This window comes from Plectropomus leopardus, chromosome 21 (genome assembly GCF_008729295.1).
Source record: "Plectropomus leopardus isolate mb chromosome 21, YSFRI_Pleo_2.0, whole genome shotgun sequence".
Lineage (NCBI taxonomy): Eukaryota > Metazoa > Chordata > Actinopteri > Perciformes > Serranidae > Plectropomus > Plectropomus leopardus.
The window spans coordinates 11,082,586-11,102,057 of record NC_056483.1 but is presented as its reverse complement, the minus strand read 5'-3'; the positions used below and the strand labels follow the sequence as shown (position 1 = coordinate 11,102,057).

General features: G+C 39.2%; 2 protein-coding genes across 2 annotated transcripts; both read right to left on the bottom strand.

The window, feature by feature from the left end:
* Nucleotides 1-539: 539 nt before the first annotated feature.
* si:dkey-97a13.12 (vexin) lies at nt 540-3,563 on the bottom strand. The gene is made up of 5 exons (XM_042510039.1): nt 3,450-3,563; nt 3,172-3,203; nt 2,493-2,657; nt 1,535-1,626; nt 540-854 (listed from the first exon to the last, which is right to left on the bottom strand). The coding sequence occupies exons 1-5, from the start codon at nt 3,514-3,516 to the stop codon at nt 611-613; spliced, it is 600 nt and encodes a 199-aa protein (XP_042365973.1). The 5' UTR covers nt 3,517-3,563; the 3' UTR covers nt 540-610.
* Nucleotides 3,564-6,682: 3,119 nt separating this feature from the next.
* On the bottom strand, nt 6,683-8,477 carry rrs1 (ribosome biogenesis regulator 1 homolog). Its single transcript, XM_042510450.1, has one exon. The coding sequence runs from the start codon at nt 8,457-8,459 to the stop codon at nt 7,425-7,427; it is 1,035 nt and encodes a 344-aa protein (XP_042366384.1). The 5' UTR covers nt 8,460-8,477; the 3' UTR covers nt 6,683-7,424.
* Between the last annotated feature and the right edge of the window lie 10,995 nt (nt 8,478-19,472).

Here is a 19,472-nt window from a genome sequence, read left to right as displayed (position 1 = left end):
TTTTTAATTTATATTCATTATTTTTTAGTGATTTGTTTCAGGTCATTCCATTTTTTTTATCTTTTACTGATTTCAGGTAATTTTCGTGTAAATTTTTACTAATTTCTTGTTAATTTTAGGGTCATTTCTTCTTAAGTTGCCCTTTGCATTCTTTCCATGTTTCTGAAAGAAATCAAGCCATTTTGCTCAGGTTTTCAAGGGTTAAACATATGATTGCAAAGATTATATGTTTATTATTTATTCAAAGCATAAGCCTGGCATTTGATCCTCCACGCTGAAAAACAAGGCAGCTGCTCAGCTTTGTACATTCAAACATGTTGCACATATGGCCACGCCCCCATGAGTGATGTCACATCAGGTCTAATCCATTGAATATAATGATGAAAAACACTTTCTGTGACATCACTTGTGAGTCTCCCAATACAACCACTTGTTTCTAGATTTGCAGCCAAGTCGAGAATAACTGGATAGAAATGTATACAAGCCCACAACAGCTTATTCAAGACCTGTCTTCTTTTACATTTCAGAACTTCCTTCATTCACGCACATACTTCCCTAGACGCAGCCCCACCAACTCGGCTCAGCCACTAGGGACAAAGACGGGGGCCTCTTAGTCGCCCTCGAAGGCCCCGTTGGTGGCTCCCTGGCATTCACTCTTTTTCCGGCACTTGGACAGGATCCTGTGGAGCAGGCCTGGGGATCTGTGTGTCTGAGGTTGGGAGGCCATGGGCTGAGGCAGAGGGTTCTGGGGCCTCCGCACCAGGAAGGGGCCCTCGCTCTCACCTTGGCCCCCATCCAGCCCTCCTCCTCCTCCTCCTCTGCTCCCCCCTCTGAGTGCCTGCCGAATGTGTCCACTGGGGGACAAAGAGGAAATAACAAACACAAAGGCCCTGTTTATTCCTCATGACCCAAATTCCACTGCGAGCAGACAAGACAGGCACGGCGCTGTACAGAGGGCTCTGTGTGGCGCTGTGTGTGTGTTTATGCGAGTGTGTGAGCAAGGTTCAGTGGCAGGCTGTCAAAAATATAAATGCACCCTCCTGTCAAATACATTGCAAGAGAGATACAGTACCCCATCAAAACAAGTCACTGAATTTAGCACCTAACACTAAAAAGTAATTGTATACTTGATGATCCATCATTAGTTATCTCATAGGATTTTGATTGAGCTGTCAAACGTTTTCATATAGTTTTGAATAAAAAACAACAAGGTCTTTGCTTTCCCTCCTGCTCCTTTTTAATGAGATGCAGTGCAGTGAGGGAGGACTAGATAGTGTGTGTGTGTGTGTGTGTGTGTGTTCAGCGGGGTTAGTAATCAGTGTGCTTTGTCAACTAATGAGGGACGAGAGGGGCCACCTGTTCAGGGGCGCTGGGCGGAGAGCAGTGAGATGGGATTTGGGGATGGGGGATGTGTGGGGGTTCGGTGGCAGAACAGCTGCTGGGTGCGGGGTGTGTGCATGATGTGTGTGCATGCACTTGTTGAGGGGGATGTGTGTGTTTGTTGTTATTGCTGCTGTGCATGTTTAATACTTACTTTGCTTGTCTACTGCGTGCACCTGAATCGTTGTCCCAGGCTGAGCTTCTCAGAGAAATACTCCTTCGTAGGGCTCTTGGAGGAAGATTCACCTGAGAAGGAACCGTCAACAGTATTGGACTCAAAAAATGTCCAGCAGATGTTTCTAAAATAAACTGTACACTTCCACTGACATTCTCTTTTCACTTAAAATGTAGACAGCTCAAATGCCTTTGATTTTATTTTACTTTAATTTATTTCTGCACTTAGTAGCAATACAGAAATAGAAGTTTATTTTTAATTTTTTGATTGTAGGATTAAACAGGTCTCAACCACTGCATAATCGTTCCTTGTGATACTAAAAAAACAAACTGAATTATCTTTGTAAAAATAAATGAACTCTCTATCAATTCTATTTATGCAGCCACACACCTTTCAGTTAGCTGAACTGTTTGCACCTTTAAAAATACACGTATTTAAGCTCTAAAAACACTCTTTACTACATTTCCCATAATGCGACCCACGCATGTCTTTCATTAGACCCTCCCTGCCTCCTAAACTGCCACTTATTTCACAACTCCAGTTTGCAGTGCAGGCTTTTGGCTGAAACTTTTCCATCTCAAACCAAAGCGAAGGTAACCCTGATGACATCACTGTGGCATCATCAAGGTTTTTATCTCTTCCTTAGGTATTAAACATTAAGAGTTACTATTAATCTAAAACTAACTAAACAAAACAGCTGACAAATAATAAGCCCTGAATATAAAAAGAAAATATTATGTTCATGTATGATTCCATCGCTCACATTATAATGCTGATTGAGGAACTACATTTCTGTGGTGTCTGAAAGCTACTCTGTTGTGAAAGAGCACAATAGAAGAGAAAAGAAAGTGCAGACTTCCTTGTGACATTAACAGCAGCAACAACACAGTCCAGTAATGCTGCATTGCTGAGCACATTCATCAGGCAGCCAACCAACCTGGCTCAGCTCCATCACACAGGAGGCGGGGAAGTAACCCTGCTGGCCGTCCTGCAGCCGCCCAAACCACCTCTCCTCATGTTTGGACAGCACCAGGATGACGTCACCTGGAGACAGCTCCAGCTCATCTGGCCAGTGGGGCCTGTAACTGTGCAGCACTACCATCTAATGGACAAAGGCAGAGCTACAGTCAGGCGTTTTGACTTTGGACTGTGTATTTATAATATAATTTTACACTTAATTCAAATTAGGTACAGTTTGTTGCATCCCTTTTTGTGATATTGGCAAAAGCTGCAGTCGCTGTCTGGGCTGTCCTGTGTAGTCTGCAGGTCAGACTTAGTGAATGGAGAGGATTATGTGTAAGAGATTAACTGACAGTGCAGTTAAATAGAAACCCTAAATCTGGGTCTACTTTTCATTATCTGTTCCTCCTAAATATGGTCCATGTTTGTCAGAGGAATTAGATGAATTAAACACATAATGGAGCCACAGGAAATTGACCGACTTTACATAATATCCATGTCAAACTCAGATCAATCAATCTCACTTAAACAACAGTTTGTATGAATATTTCTGCTGTTTAAGACCTACATGATGTAAAACTAATAACCTGCAGCGAATGATACATTTCTATCAGTGTATGCTGGATGGATATTTAGATAGAGAATGTTAAACTTGCCTTTTCAGCTTCTGCTCTGTATCGATACCTCCCTGTTAAGCATTGAGAGTGGAAATGAATCAGCAAAAAGGTCATATACAAATGTGCATGAGAATATATTTAGATAAATGCATGTACATAATATCTCCATAACCATATTCTTCAGTAAATTAACAGTCTGTAGGGAGAGAAAACAAACAAGCTACCCCCATTATTTATTAATCATCTGATATGCCATCTTGTTCTCCCTAACAATGAAAAATGATGTCACACTTCACTGCAGATTTGAATCCACTCACCTTGAGGAGCAAGGACAGTGGTGAAGACTTCAAAGTGTTCATTGCTGTGCATGTAGATGCGCTGCATCTTGAAGATCTGACACTTGCACACTGACCAAATCTCCTGCGCTCTCCCTGCACCACCTTCAAGTAAATGCAGCTGACTAATCCACTGCAGCACTGACTGGAGCTGGACACAAGCAACAACACGTGCTGCCTGTGGGGACACACAGGCATACAGCACAAGACAGGGGACAGATACAATCTTTGGTTTATTGAATAAAAGTGTGTACTTATTATATTTAAAGTTGGGTTTTTATTGACATTTAAGTCTCAATTACACCAGATAAATTTGTGTTTTCAATAATTCGTTTTTGCTGGGAAAAAAAAGATCATGCTTGACCACCTCATCTTCATGCCAGCGCCTATTGTTCTTTGACCATCTGGTGACATGAGAGGCAAGTTGCAGCCATCGCCTGCCTGACATGGATGAGAATTCATAATTTCACCTCGTCAAGAGCATTTGATTGATTTAGAGTTATTGACTGTGTCCCCATTTCCAATGGCCTGGGTGAGCAGGGACAAAGATGAATGGCTTGGGACGGGGTGGTGGACGGCTCAACAGATGGTGATTGAACCCTCCCCGCACACGAACACCCACCTCCCCTCTCCTCTCTGGTGCGATGGAGCTTGGCTGTGAGATTGTGTCAGCGATTAAAAAGCATCCATCAACAACACAAGAGATTGCTGAGCCAGACGATCATATCTGAGCCATGGAAGTTTGCTGCAAACCTGCAACCGCGATAAAAATGGCATGCAATAAACTTTTCAAGAACCTTATGACAGACCTACCAAGAAAATAAGTGTATTTTAATGTCTCATTTAATTGCAATCTGTTTCAAGAGTAAATAAGGTTGTTGTTCTGTCATAAGGACTATGGATAAGCTTGTGTGATCTGTAAATGGATGAGACAACTCTTTAACCTCATTATCTTGGGCCTCAGAAGTCCTGACACTTGACTGGCCTGCAGCTCCCCTGACTCTGCAGTCTCTTTCAAAATAGGTAGCATCTGAAATTATATACCTGTAGAGAAATAAAGGCAGTGCATACATGAGTTTTTTTTTTTTCTTTTTTCTTTTTTGGCTGTCTGCAACGTTTCTCCCTACGCTCCTAATTCAGTCAGATGCCTCCAGTCTAGACACCAAGGCCAAAGCAAAGCCTTTACATAACCAAAAACCACAGCTAAGCTGCTTAGAAAACCAATCATGTTTACTTCTAGGAAGAAGAAACAAGAGCACTGAGCTCCTCCACGTTCATCCATTTACCTGTGAAGACAAACCAGGACAGCTAATAAAAATTAGGGCTGCACAATATGCAAAACCAATATTCATATTGTGGTTATTTTTGACTGGTATTGCAGTTGTGTGCTCTTTTAGTGGGAATTGCATTTAATTTTCATTGGAAAAAATATAAAAATGATATTTGCTGGAGTCTGTACCAAACAAGCAACTTCCCCCACCTCTGAAATAGAATTTGTGGGCCTGGGCATCTCTGTGTAGCACCACAGTACTTCATTTATAATGGTATGTTGTAACACATATTACCTAAGAAATTTGCAGCTTTTGGATATTGCACTTGTCCATATTGTATTTTTAATATTATTTCAATTAATTGTCCAGCCCAATTACAAATGTCCATGAAATCTGTAAAAAAAAAAGCTGCTGTGTATCACATCTTAACTTTTTTATTATATATATATACACTATATATATATATATATATATATATATATATATATATATATATATATATATTATAAATTTAACCTGTTGCTGAGATGCTTTCACTGGCTTAATTTTAAGTAACCTGATTTAATACAAATTAAGTTATTTCATATGTTATGAAAATATATAACATTAAACATTATAAACTGTTCAAACCATTTCTAAAAATATATACCTTAAATATATCTGGGTATATTAGATCTTTGTGAGCAATGCTGAAAATCACTGAGCATGACTGCATACTACAATATTGAATTATTATGTGATATTGACATCAATGTGATTAAGTACTTTGAGACCCATTAACTTAATTTTGGATTCGCCCTAATGACTCTACTAAAAGGTTAATTTATCCACAAACTTTTCACAACTGACTTTTCAGAAAATGTTTTATTTTTTAAGCAGCTTAACTCCATGAGAAATAAATGTTTTTCACAGCTGACACTTTTACATGCCACAGCAGGAAACACACAGGTGTGATTAATCACTGGTAACGACTTCAGTCCGTTCAGGTGTTCCTGTTCAGGAAACCAGAGCCACTGCTGATACTGTTGGGATGTGTTGGAAGGTTACTTTCATAAGAAATGTAAGTATTTTGATTTCTTTATCAAATGAAACGTGTTTTATTTGATTACTTGCCTAACAAATGTTTTAAATGGGGCAATAAAGCTGGAAAATGCCTGGAAATAAGCTGTGCCAAAAGAAGGCATTCATGCATGGCAAAAAATATGCAAAGCAACAATTTATTCTACATTTAAAACGTTTTACAGAAAATATATTCCAATGTAGCCCCCTTGATTAATAACTGTAACTTATTTGGATATTTTTCTCAGTTACTGTAACTAAATACAACTACTTTTATTTTGTAATTTGTTGTGTGTAACTAGTTTCACAATGTTCTCCAGCATCTCTGTATTTTACCAAACTGAGCACCATTGAAACATATTCACAGATTATGTTACCATAGCTACAGTGCATTTTTGTTTTTAGTTAAAGTAAAATGGAACCTTCAAAGTTATCAAGATGTTGTGTTTGAGTTTTGAATTTAAAAAATAGGACTGCACAATATGCAAAAAAAAACCCCAAACAAACAAAAAAAAAAATAAGCCAAAAACCACTTGTTGCAATTACTTGGAATAATGTTGCAGGCTGAGATTTTAGTGAGAATAATTTTTGCATTTCATTCTCACTTTGAGAAAAAGAAAATGAATGTGAATCTCAGCTCCTGTGATTTGGATATTACACTTATTTTCCATCTTACAATTTTGATAATATTTTTAAAAAATTACAGCCCTAAAGGAACTAAAAATATATATTTTTGTACTTTTTGTAATCTTTACATAATTGTGATGATTGAAATGCAGTATATGGATTCAGTGTTTGTTTTGTTATGCTATTAGTTACACCTGTGCTTTCCCTGATATTTAAAGTCATTCATAATTTCTGCTTTTAATTGAAGAAAGAAACAAACACAATTTACCAATTTTAATTTGAGCTGCAGTTTTAATATTAAACATTAATATTCACATGGCCTCCATGAATGCTGGGACAGACATTTACAGATGTAGTGACAGTTTGATCCTGTCAAAAAACATTGGAAGGTAATGCATACCTTAACTTTACAAGAAATAGCATGAAATTAATAAAAAGTTAAAATACCTGAAAAAAAAAAAACGAAAACAAAAAACACACGAGAAAATAAACTGAAGTGATTGTCCAGAAAAAAAATCCTTGAAATACTTCTGTTGTTTCCTATATACGTTTGCTGGGTATTATTGTTGTTTTCTTGTTTGTATATTTCTAATTTGTTTTTGCATGTTTGAAATAAAATGTAATCTAGTTATGTATGTTACACAACAATTATGGTTTTCTGGACATTTTCCTTTTTTTTGATAATATCTCACAATTCCCCACAGCTTATTTTCAGGTCATTTTCTGTCCCCTTTTATTTATGACAATATGCATAACATTTCTTGCCAAGTTGACCACGTTTGCGAAAAACAAACCATTTCTTTTCCAGGTTTCAGAATTTTAAATACATGTGAAAGGTGTCTGAACAAAACTGATGTCGATTCAGGCGTTAAGAGTGAAACACACAGTGACAGTCCCAACATCACACCCATCAATCACAGATAAATCAGACAGTCTTTGCATCATTTAGTCCACATTTTTGATGCCAAGGCACAATCAGATGTAGCAGGTGTCAGAGTCCTCAGTGTTTCCCAGGTTTGCCTCTCCTCTTCCCTCCTCCTCCTCCAGCTTTACCTCCTTTCCCTCTCCCACCCTTCCCCTTGCCTTTCCCTGACATGTTGCGTCCTTTCTTCCCTGCTCCCTTCTTGTGTTTGGCCGCGGCCTCCTCTCTGTCATCCTCCCTCATCTGCTTGTTGACAGCCTTGGTGATGTCCAGTTTGGGCTTCTTGCTGTCCATGAGCTTCAGCAGCTCCAGCTGCTTCTGTTTCTCGGTGGAAAAGTTGCCGATGAGCGGCTCAAACTTCCTCTTCTTCCCGGTGTTTTTCGGGGCTTTCTCCTTGGGCAGGCGGTCCTGGAACCGGCCCGCGGATGCTGTGGAGGTTCTGGCGACGCTCACAGCTCTGGACAGCTCGTCTCGGGACTGCTGGGCCGTGGGAGCGAGCCCCACACCGGGCACTTTGACCTTCTGCGCCCGGGCGATGTTCTTCAGCCGGTTGAACTCATTTTTGGCCACTCGCTCCTTCTTGGCTTTGGTGCGTTTGGCGAACTGGTCCTCATTTGGGTCCGCGGTCTCCGGCACCTCAATCAGCCACTCTTTGGTGTCATCTTTGGCCCTCTTGTAGCCCCAGCGCCTCCTCCACTCCTTCGCGGTCTCATCCCAAACCAGGTTGGTCTTCTTCTTCTTCTGGATCCCCTTCAGCTTGGCGAACTCCTCCCATTTTGTTGGTGGTTTTGGTTTCGGAGGTGGTTTCTCTCTAGGCAGACGGGTCGTAGGGTCCGGCAGTTTGGCCACAATCGCCTCCTCGACCCTCTCCGTGGGTTGTTTCCAGATCTCGTTGATGAGGAGCTGCGTGTTGTCACGAGCTAACGCGCGCAGGAAGTCCTCTTTCTTCTGCTCTCTGAAGTCTCGCGACTCGATGCGGTTTTTGTCACAAGCTAACAAGTTACCGACGTCAAACTCCAGGTCCAGCTCTTTGTCGACGGAGATGCTTTTCAGTTTTTCTGCCTCTTCTTGTTCAGCTTTGGCCAACAGCTCCTCCACACTGCACGCGGCCATGTTGGTGAGTGCTGTTTAATGTTACTTACCCACGTGCGACAGGGAAAAACACGCTGAACTATATCCGGGTCACAGCTAGCATGGAAAAATACCACAAATAACCACGAGAGGTCGACGTTGTTCCACTTAATTTGTACCCCAAACACTATTAGATTATATTTTATCTCGAGTTTACAATTTTTTAAATGTTAGAAGTAAAGTAGGCTATATTCAATTCAATAAAAGCAGCGAAGTGCATCACAGTGCTCATATTACGTGAAATTATGAATCTTAGACAGAGAGAATTAAGGAAAACGAGCAAACAGACTAAAAAAGAGGCTACATTTTTCACAAAAATGTCATTATGTATCATTCTAAAATGTTGTTTTTATTTTCTTATTGTGCTTATCGTTGTAATTTATCTTAGCTGCTTTCTTGGCCAGATCTCCCTTGAAAAAGAGTTTGTTGGTTTCAATGGGCATTACCAGGTTAAATATGGGTTAAATTAAAAAGAATAATGGCTGCCCCCCACAAGCTCCCCTAAAACAAAAAACAGCAAAAAAAAAAAAAAAAAGTCCTTTTATTTCGAAAACAAAACAAGAATACTCAGCAAACTTATTCTGTAAACAATAGAAGTATTTAAAAAAATAGATTATATATTCTGTCTATGATTATATACAGTCTATGGTGTGTCTTTTTGGAGATTTTCTTTTTATAATAATTTTAATCTGAACTATTTTTAATTTTAATTCAGCATTTTAGCTACAACACACATTCACAATCCATCGGTATACATCTGTTATATAGAAAATAATCCAAGAAGCGGGAGCTACACAAATGAATACAACAATAAATAAATAGATAATTAAAAATGAGAAATAAATAAGAATATATAGGAATATAAAAAAAACCCAATGCAATAAGTTGTATAAAAATGCATAGATAGATACAGCTACTACAAAGAAAAATATTAACATGCAAAAAGGAGAAGAAAAGGACCATCTGTTTCAGTGATGTTGAAAGACACATGCTGCTTTAAAAAATTAATTATTCTTCCAATTAAAAAGTCCATTAACCTTGTTCAACATCCTTAAAATTACATCAAACCCCTATTACCTCAATGAAAAATAAAAATACACCCAAGTAAAAAACAAAACAAGCAGCAAACATATTCAGTGAACATCATTTCCTATTTTAAATTAGATTTATTAGAATTAGATTATACAGGCCGCATACAATCATTTACAGTTTATATTTTGCCTTTTTAAATTTATTTTTTAATTATATTTCAGCATTTTGATGTCACAATGCATATGTATACACCTGTTTATATAAAAAATAGTACAAGAAGCAATAAGCTTAAAAATGAATGCATCAATAATAAATACATACATAAATAAGAAAAACAATCAAAATGCAATAAAATTGTATAAAAATATATCATAGAAACAGCTACATAGAAAAATATTACATAAAAGGAAAAGAAAAGAGGCACTTTTTCAATAAGCTTTACAAACACATCTGTTGTGAATAATAAATTGCTCTTTTTTTAAAAAAGTCAAATTGCCTTGTTTAAAATTCTTAAAATTATGCAAACCTTTCTCCTTCAATGAATAATCCAGAATATGCAAATATGTCTTATGTCAAGTGTGTGTGTGCAGTGGGGATTCAAGTCTCCACGTCACACTTGTGTAAATTGCATACTGGACATATGATTGGCTCTCAAGATAGTTGTGATGTCACCAAATCCTGTCATATGTGGCGATACGCATTTAAGGTAAAAAGTTTCCTCGCAGTGTGAATCAGCCTACGAGTGTCAAACTCTGCATGTATCCTTCAGCATTCTGCACAGTAACGGTAAAACATCTTAGTGGGGGGGCTTAAAAAGTATTTTATTTAAATAAAAATGAAAGAGTTTATAATATATGAAATTACTTTTAAAAATAACGTCATGTATACAGAATTGTCCCAGTATCACAGCATTGTGGTAGCCTACTCCAATTCTTTGTTTTGCATGAAAAACAACAAAATATTTAAACCATAGGGTCAGCTTTCTTGCTGTTTTGTAGCTTTTGATTTTATCACATGATGGAGTTTGCTAAGTTTTTCCATAGTCGATAATATAATATATAATATATAATTACCTTTCATTTCCAGATTCTTTACTGGTATTTATATATTGAGCTGCATTCCTTTTTAATTTCTTCACAAAATGGTAAATCCCCAGACTTATTAGTGCTCAGTGGTTGATGTGTATATTGTTTCCTGTTTTGTCTTTGCATTATTAAGGCAGTTTGCTAATTTTGGAAGGTTTGGCAGAAATGTCAGTGCATTTATGTCCCCTTTACTGAACATGAAACGTGGAAAAAAATATAAAATTCAAAGCGTTTTCAGACTGATTCGGGCATGCAGGCTCTTTACAATTGAAACATCTTAAATAACAAAATGCAAAAATTACACCAGTGACAAAACACAACAGTGCATGAACACTTCCCAAACCTAAATAACAAAAAAACTAGGCATAGAAATAATAAGTGGTGTTTTCATCTCTGTGAGTCTCTGCACTGTAACTCCAATAATAGCTACACATCATTTTCAAGTTATGGAGTTGTGATAAACTTCATAATAGGATTACTATAAGTGTTTCTACGAGAGATTAAATTCACTGAAGTATTAATATCCTCCCTTGTCTGTCATGTATTCTCTACGTGTTTCCAGATCCAGGGTTCTAATAACTCTATTTTTGGTTTTGTCTCCACTAATTTGGAGGAGGAGATGGAGGAGGAAGACGAGGAGGAGGAGGAGGAGGAGGAGGGGTGGAGGTCCTTTTGCAATTGACTGGCTGCTGGTTGCTCAAAGACTATGTTATTATTTTGGGCTCCAGTAATTACATTCATCGCCACACTTGCCATGTGAATGCTAACACTCTGACAGGCGCAGAGATAAGGTCACAAGTGATGCTGTGTTTGGAGATGCGAGGAGGAAATGCGTAATTAGTGGCCCAAAGTCCCTGTCGTAATTTAGAGAAGGCTATAAGGTCCTCTGTGACGTGAATGTATATCGTCTAAAATGCCCCAATTTAAACAGGGTCCACTAGTTAGCTGCTGGCCTCGCTGCCTGTGTCACCCACTGTCTCCGCAAGTGTTGAAGGGTTTTTGCTGACTTTTGATCCAGTGTGAATTTACCCCAAACAGGATTACTTTTCCACGGTGTTTCTTTTATGGAAGAATACACAGCACAGGCCTGATAAAGTTCTCCCTGAGCTTTGACCATGGAGCAAAGTCATTCGCACTCTTTAGTGTCTCCACAGCTCTTCAATGTGCTTAAAGGATAAGATTTAGAAATAGTTCTCTCCATAACATATCGTCGCTTTCATGTGAAACCCCCCTCAAAGGTTTTTATTTTTTATTTTCAGCAAAAGGAGCTCAAATTTTTTTATTTCAAGTTCTTGAAAAATTGACATTTTAGACTCGCAGGTGGGTTTTAATTTGACATGGCAAACTGACCTGAGTGCACTGTGTTGCTAATGAAGAGTGTTATTTAGACTTTTTACTTAAGAAAAGGAACAATGCCACCATGTAGAAGATATACACTCACAAGTACTCACTCTGCAGAATGATTTAAAAATAATTCTCTATCAACCCTTTAACACCTGGATCTACATCAGTTGTGTTGTTGCTTGCTGCATTCAGACGCCTTTCACACCTTTAGAAATCAAAGAAAATGGATGTGATTTCCTTCAAAATGATAATGAGCAGCTTAGTAAGAAATGTCTTGCAAATAAAAAAATATATATATAGCTGGGGGGTAATGATGAGATATGATCAAAAAACACTGGATAAATATCCATAAAAGTGTATTTATAATTCTCTTAATTATATGTTTAAAATTATGTCAGAAAAAACCCCCCAGCACTTTCTTGAGGTCATTTTCTTGGTTTCTGGTTGTTTTTTTTTTACTTGTTTCTAGGTAACTTTCATATAACTTTTTATTACTTTCTTGCTTATTTTTGGGCTATTTCTCATTGAGTTGCTCTTTGTCCTCTTCCCATGGTTGTGAAAGAGGAAACCAAGCTAATTTGCGCACGTTTTAAAGGGTTAAATGGATTAAGTTTAGTTGACTGGGAAAAGAACCAGCAGAAAACCTCTAAAGAAACATACAGGGGCTTAAAAGGTTCTTGGGGTGGCAGCAGGGCTTTATAGCACCTCAACCCATGGCAGAGAACCCTTGCATCTTAGGCCTGTTATATTCCATGGTAATTATATGAGGGCTTTTTAAATTATCTACTCTGACATTTTTGCCAGGTCCCCCCTGTATAATATGTATATAACTGCAAAAAACAAATCATTTACTATCTATACCTTGTTAATTCTGGACTGACTAGACAGTCAATCATCCATTTCTGGCCTCACTTTTCTATTCCATGATGTCCATAATTCAATGAATCTGCAACGGGTGATGTTCATGCAGTGTTTACCTGCAAAAACACATGCAAAAGAAAAAAATATTTGCAAATATTTCTTTCTCACACAAAATGATAACCTTAAACATTTGAAATCTGGTAAAAACAGCACTTATTTTGTCAGTACCACATACAAGTTAAGCCAAATGTCATTCATGTCAGTCTGTAAAGAACTCCTTAAATAACTGTGACATAATGAAGACTTTAAGCACCTTTGCACATTTTTTATGAATGAATACAACTTGTGAATGGTTCACCAAGCAGAGACAAGCCATTAACTCTAGCAGGATCAGCAACTTGCATTATTCAAAGCACCACAGAGACCATTCATGCCACATATACTATGTATAGACTATGTGCACATGTGCGGTTACAATATTGCATTTGTCTGCTTTATTTGTAGCTTTTCTCACTGTTTTTCCAAGCGTTCGTCACAAATTAAATCTCTATTCTTTGTTTCTACACAGGGGAAAATAGAAGTCGTGAAGATCTGTTTGCTTCACTCTTTGTCATCTTCGCTGACTAGTGGCCAGCATGATCCATGAATCACAGGGGGAAAGAAAAGGACATCCATTCATGCAAAAACTTGCCAGAGGCCTGAAACTTCGTTCTTCAAAAAGGACGACCTGTTAGCATCAAAGACGAGGTGAGAGCGCTGCAGGGCGAGATACAAAAGGAGGGCAAAATAATCTCATCAGCACCATCCTGGCATAAATCAGACATGATTAGCTGCTGACAGTTTGCTTGTGTATTTATAGCTGTTGCATTATTACATGAAATTCTTAGACCAACTTGGCTGGAAGACAGAGAATTTTTTTTTTTTTTACAGTTTTCTTTACAGGATTTTGTGGTATACCAGAACATGCTTTATTTCTGTATGCTTAACGCTTAACAACAGACCGTAAGGCGAAGTTTGCTTTTTCTACAAGAAAATAAGCTCCTGAGAATGTAAAGGAGGATTTTCAAGCGTCACACATGTCCTCAAAGCATACAGAGGGCTTAAAAACATCCCTTGAACATACATTGAGCTATAGATCCACCAGTTCTGTAAATATCATGGTTAATGGCTTCACATGACATGATTTCTCAGAGAGGAATCAATAAAAGGGACCGTCTGTCCAAGTCAAACCTGCTCATGCAACAAAAAACCCACATGGCTGAACCGTTCGCTGATAGGCTTAGGCACTTTTGTAGATTACATTCACTACTTCCTGTTTCCATGGCGAAAGGGAAATGAGCGTCCCCTGGCGAACAGAGTTTAGTTGGCTGACAGCTGAGGTCAGAGCCTTATTGATCTGCCGCAGTTGGGACAGAAACACAATTTGGCCCTGTGCAGGGCCTCACAGGCGCCTGCTGTTCTCAGACTATCGTCTTCTCTGCGTGGTCTCACACCTTCAGAGAAGGACAAGCCAGAAGAGAAACGGCATCTTTTTTTTTTTTGCCGAGCATAAACAAGGGCTTGCAGCATCACCTTTCACTTTGCTGCATCTCTTGCATTCATTTTTAAAAATGTAAAATGTGACAAAAGGGCAAAGGTGCATTTCTGTAGCAGGTATTACCTGTTTCTCTGGAGCTCAGAGGAGGTCACAGTAGGGGTGTGCTGCTTGCAGGTGCGCGGGAAACTCAGCTGTATTCTCCCGGAAGTGCAACCTCTCTCCGTCCAAGTGACGCAAGCGAAACAGTTCAGCTGCTCCCCAAAACTTGGCCGTGTTCCCAGAACCAGCACGACATGGAGGGAGAGTCCTTGAGATATCATTCCAGCCACATTACCAGTGTGTGTGATGCAAGCGAGCACATGACGTATCTGTCTGCGAGTGTGTACGCGCTGCAGTGGCTCCATGCTGGATGTTGGAACTAGACCGAGCTGGTTACTTCCTGGTGTCATGGCAACTTGCAGAGGTCGTCCCTCAGTTTGGTATTCAGCAGCACTGTGGGGGGCTTATCACAGTGACATCATTGGGTACGCCCTGTGCTCTGTTAAGCCAGGGCCTGCACTGAGTTGCCCCACAACTTTGGGAGAATAATGATGAAATGATTAAAGAGTCTTTGTGTCTCCTCCATCAGCAGCTTTTTTTGCATCAGTTGTCAGTCAGGATTTGCAGGTCACGGTGTTCCCATCACTTCCATTCAGTCAAAATTATGATGATCCAGAAATCCACAAAACCCAAACTGTTCTCACTCCCACCTTGTCAAATACTGATGATTGGTCAGTGGCCCTCAGTGTCAGATACAGACGCACTGAGGCACCCTTTAGCAGTGATATACGATGTACCAAACAGTGGAATTTTTGACTTTCACCTTGGAGGCCACTTTTCATCTCCCATGTGGTACCAAAAGTCAGTGAAATTATTTTAATTAAGCAGTATGCTGTATGTGACGTGACATTACATCACATTAGTAACAAATATTTTTAATTTAAGCCAAACAATCTTCTTTTTTTGACCTTACCATGTACTTTTGTTGCATAAACCCAAGGATGTAAACCTAAAAATGTAATTTTTACCTATGTTGTAAGTTTATTTTGAAAAGAGAATGTATACATTTAACAAGTGGATACTGTACATTTCCTGTGAAAATAAACGCTATGTTGAAAAGACATCATGCATTTTCCATGCATAGTCACACCGTCCCTGAGCAACAGAAACGGACGCCGGAGGTTCACCAGAGCGTCATAGCTTGATGCAAAGGGCCACTGACCAAGCGTTGGTATTTGATGAGTTGGGAGTGAGAGTGTGATGTGTAAATGTAGCAGAGCACTTTATCCTTCCCTAATCTCTGCTAGAGGCTAGCAGCTAGAGGCTGGCTGTTAAGTTGCACTGTGGGTAATGTAGGCGCCAGATTTTGTGGATGTTTTTTTTATCCTTTAAAAAAACAAACAACTAAAAACTAAAATTTTGGCAATGTTATAGGAATGCATTCCAAGATCTATTGAGTACAACCTAAAAGGAAAAGTTAAACATTTTAGGAAATACACTGTAGTTATGAGAGAATATAGATGCCACTCTGCATGTCTGTACAGCAAATATGAAGCTACAGCCTGCAGCCGGCTATCTTAGCTCAGCATAAAGACTGGAAACAGCTAGTCTGGTTTTCTAACTGTAAATTGTACAAAAACTAAGGTAAATGAAGGTATGTCATGCTGTAGGGGAGGGGGGAATCATCAATGCGCTCTGCTACCTCTGTCACCAAAGTGTCTGCACTTGCGAGATAGTTTACAATGTCTGGGTTTGTGAGTGGAAGTAGTGCATTAGGTTCTTTAATCCTGCCAAATCATATATTGTTTTTAGTTATTAGTTTTCTAAATCCTGTTGCCCGACCACCTTAGCAGGTGCATGTAACATAGTGACTTCCACAAGAGATGGCACCCCTGTGAAAAAAGTTTAACAAGGTATGACGTCAACTTCACATTCCCTATGGCCAGACACAGAAATGTTCTGAAGTAACCTCCCGTAAAACTTTTGTAAAACTTTCATACTAATACTAAAAAAACAGATATAACATGTCATTGTGCTAAGCTAGGCTAACAGTAACAGCAGTAGCTTCATATTTTGCAGACAGATATGAGAGAGACACACTCACAGAAACACAGAAAAAGGAGCAGATTCACCAACTTTTGCCAAAACTGTGCAGCCGAATGTGTCATCCAACCCCTCGGGTAGAGCCTGAGAAATCCTCTTTGAAGCTGTTGTGCAGCTCCGATAATGAGGGGGCTGAGAGCCGGGCCCCTACGTGAGGGGCATCCAGGGCCCTTATTGATCCCTCGTTAATTAGTCCGTAGGTGCACATTGGCGCATAATTAGACTGATACTGAGCTTAATGAATGCAGACAGCCACTAATTCCTCCTGGGAGTTGTTCACTGCTGGAAGGATGTAGAATTTGGTCAATCAGACATTATTTGGGGAAAAAGCGTGCTGATCATAGATAGTATAATGTACAAGGCTCACATCTGAACAGGATTCATAAAATGTCATGTATTGCTCTGTTTTTAATGCAGTTTAATGAGCCGTGATGAGTCTGTGTGAAAATGTGGCTTATACAACGAAAGCAAGCCACCCTGATAACATGCCCTTCACATGCTTTATCAAAGTCAAGAGGGCTTTTAGCCACTAAGTGCTACTCAACTTGAAGGCGACTGATTTGATGGCAATGGACCATGGGGAATGTAAGAAAAAAAAAAACGATACAGAAAGAAATTGTTTCAAACAAAATATGCGCTCTGACAAGTGACAAATTGGCCTTTTCAGGGATGGACTGAGGACACTGTGGAAGTGCTGTTGTCTCCCCTGTGGGCTGCGAGTCATGCACCGCTGACGTTTCCAGGGGAACTTTATAGAGTCATTTGGACATTTTATCTGTCTGTTGAACTTCAAATACTCTTAAAAATTTGTGGCTACAACTGTAAACTGGGTGATGCAAGTCTGGATGTTAAGGATGATTCCAAATCAGAGACACAGAGGTTATGTTTAAAGGAATACTTCACACACAAAATGACCATTTGTTTATTAATTCACCTTGTGTTACATTGAATTCATAAGAAAAAATGTTTTTTTTCGATTGATTTAAGGGGGGGGTCCGCTTAACAACAGCAAAACTATGTTGAAACCTCCATTTATGAATTCACACAACTTGTGCAGTATAATCCAAGTCTCATTTATCCAATCGAATGCTCAATACTTCCCAAACACATGCATTTTTAACCTGTTCTCAGACAAACTTCTCAAATACTTTGTCACTGGACCTGCATGTCAAAATATGATACGCAAGGTACCCTCCCGTGTCAGTTTTTGATTTCAGGGAAGGCTGACAATTGTTATATGCAATGTGTCTTTTAAAATGACACTTCCATTTCACAGGAAATGTACAGCTGAATGTAATGTTTGACTGATATATTTGTTAAACGTGGCCCTCCTTTACTTCAGTTCATCAAGAATGTTCAACTTTTTTGGATTCTCCGTTTATCGTTGAGACAATCGAGAGAAACAAACTTTTCTTTACAAATTCAAGGTAACATGGGGTGAGTACTTGATAATCAAAAGGTCAGTTTGTGGGTGAAGTATTCCTTTAAATATTAAGCCTTTCTTGGCTCACCAAGCAGTTTAATGTATTCTGCTAATGGCTATAAAGGTTTTGCATTTCTCCATTTCTATTGCTCTAATTGGGCAATCCATTAGTGCATTTCTGACCTTACACAACCTACACTTGATGCCTAATTGCATCTGCAACAGGTAACGCACCTGCACTGTTTTCATGCAGTTTCTCGTATGATACACTGAGTGCAGAGCTTTGCACTCTGAATAAGCTGAGATCCATCAGGGAATAGTGACTTTGTTCCTGCACCATTCAGCAGGAGCGACTCCTTCTGTATCAGTCAATGTTTAAGAATGAGTCAGAGGAGTGGTGCTCATTAACTAAAGGGCAGAAGTCACCTTGCTCCTCTTGTCCTCAGGGCCACTGTCACTTATCGCTAACAGAGTGTCAGTGTGTCACTGGCATGCTAAACATCCCTGTATGATCACATTCATGTCAGAGCACAGAATCCATGATGATAATGTACAGCGGTTCTCCTGCACTCGTGACCGTGTCCCTCAAAGTGACTCCTGTCAGCACTGTTTGCTTTGTTCTCCAAAAAGTTGTCTGATCAATGCTGTGATTATATGTCAGTCACGCATCACGCAACCCTTTGGCCTGACATGACGCAACAGTCACTAATTGCAAGCTACATTCACCTAACTATCCTCTCTTGTAGCATGACAGACGCCGAACAGCATCAGGATCCCAGGGGACGTTCCTGAGCTATAAATAATATGGATCACATACATCTATGCAGGGACCCTCAAGCATCAGTGTGCTCGCTTTGATATGTAAATTTAATCTCTGCTTTTTCCCCTCCGTGCCCTAGAGTTTGAGTAAGTGAAACAATTTAGAAGAATTTCACAAGGCGTCTTAGGTTTAGAATAGTCAAACACCCTAAAATAACATTTGATTTTTAAGTTAAAGCATCATTTGAGCTTTGGTGAATTGATCAGGGACAATTAATACTAAAGCTGCCAGTGTGTACCTTCACATTAATGATTTTAATGAGGCTAATTTGACTATTTACTGCCAACTGTCTGATTTGCATTTAAAAGCCAATAATGTTCACAAGTGGTTTGCAGAAGAAAGTACAAACACCACATGAAAAGTGGCATTCATAGAGCTTTATAATTACAAATGTAAAGGTGAGTCATTCTTATGTTCATTGCCTATTAGCAGAATGTATCAGCGCACATTTGTACGGCAAGAAATCATGACAGCAGGTGCTCGATGTGGACAAGGCCCATCAGCAAAGAGCAGCACTAGGTAGCCACAAGTGCACTCCGCAGTATAGTGGTTAAAAGCCTCCAATGTACAGCTTCAAATGTGGACACTTAATTGAACAGGCCCATCTGTCCTTCCAATCAGTGACATCGTGGATTAGTTTTGAGAAAACTGTAGCTTGCGACCTTCAGCATTCAGAGCTTGAATGTATGGGAGCGCTGCCTTTTCTAAGCTATCTCATGCCTCTGTGTGCACAATGAAGCAAAACCTGGTG

Coding starts and splice junctions, on each gene's coding strand:
- rrs1 (XM_042510450.1), bottom strand. CDS start 8,459: ATGGCCGCGTGCAGTGTGGAGGAGCTGTTGGCCAAAGCTGAACAAGAA.
- si:dkey-97a13.12 (XM_042510039.1), bottom strand. CDS start 3,516: ATGCAGCGCATCTACATGCACAGCAATGAACACTTTGAAGTCTTCACC. Junction 2,658..3,171: donor ACAGAGCAGAAGCTGAAAAG/GCAAGTTTAACA, acceptor TTTGTCCATTAG/ATGGTAGTGCTGCACAGTTA. Junction 855..1,534: donor GCACGCAGTAGACAAGCAAA/GTAAGTATTAAA, acceptor TTTGTCCCCCAG/TGGACACATTCGGCAGGCAC.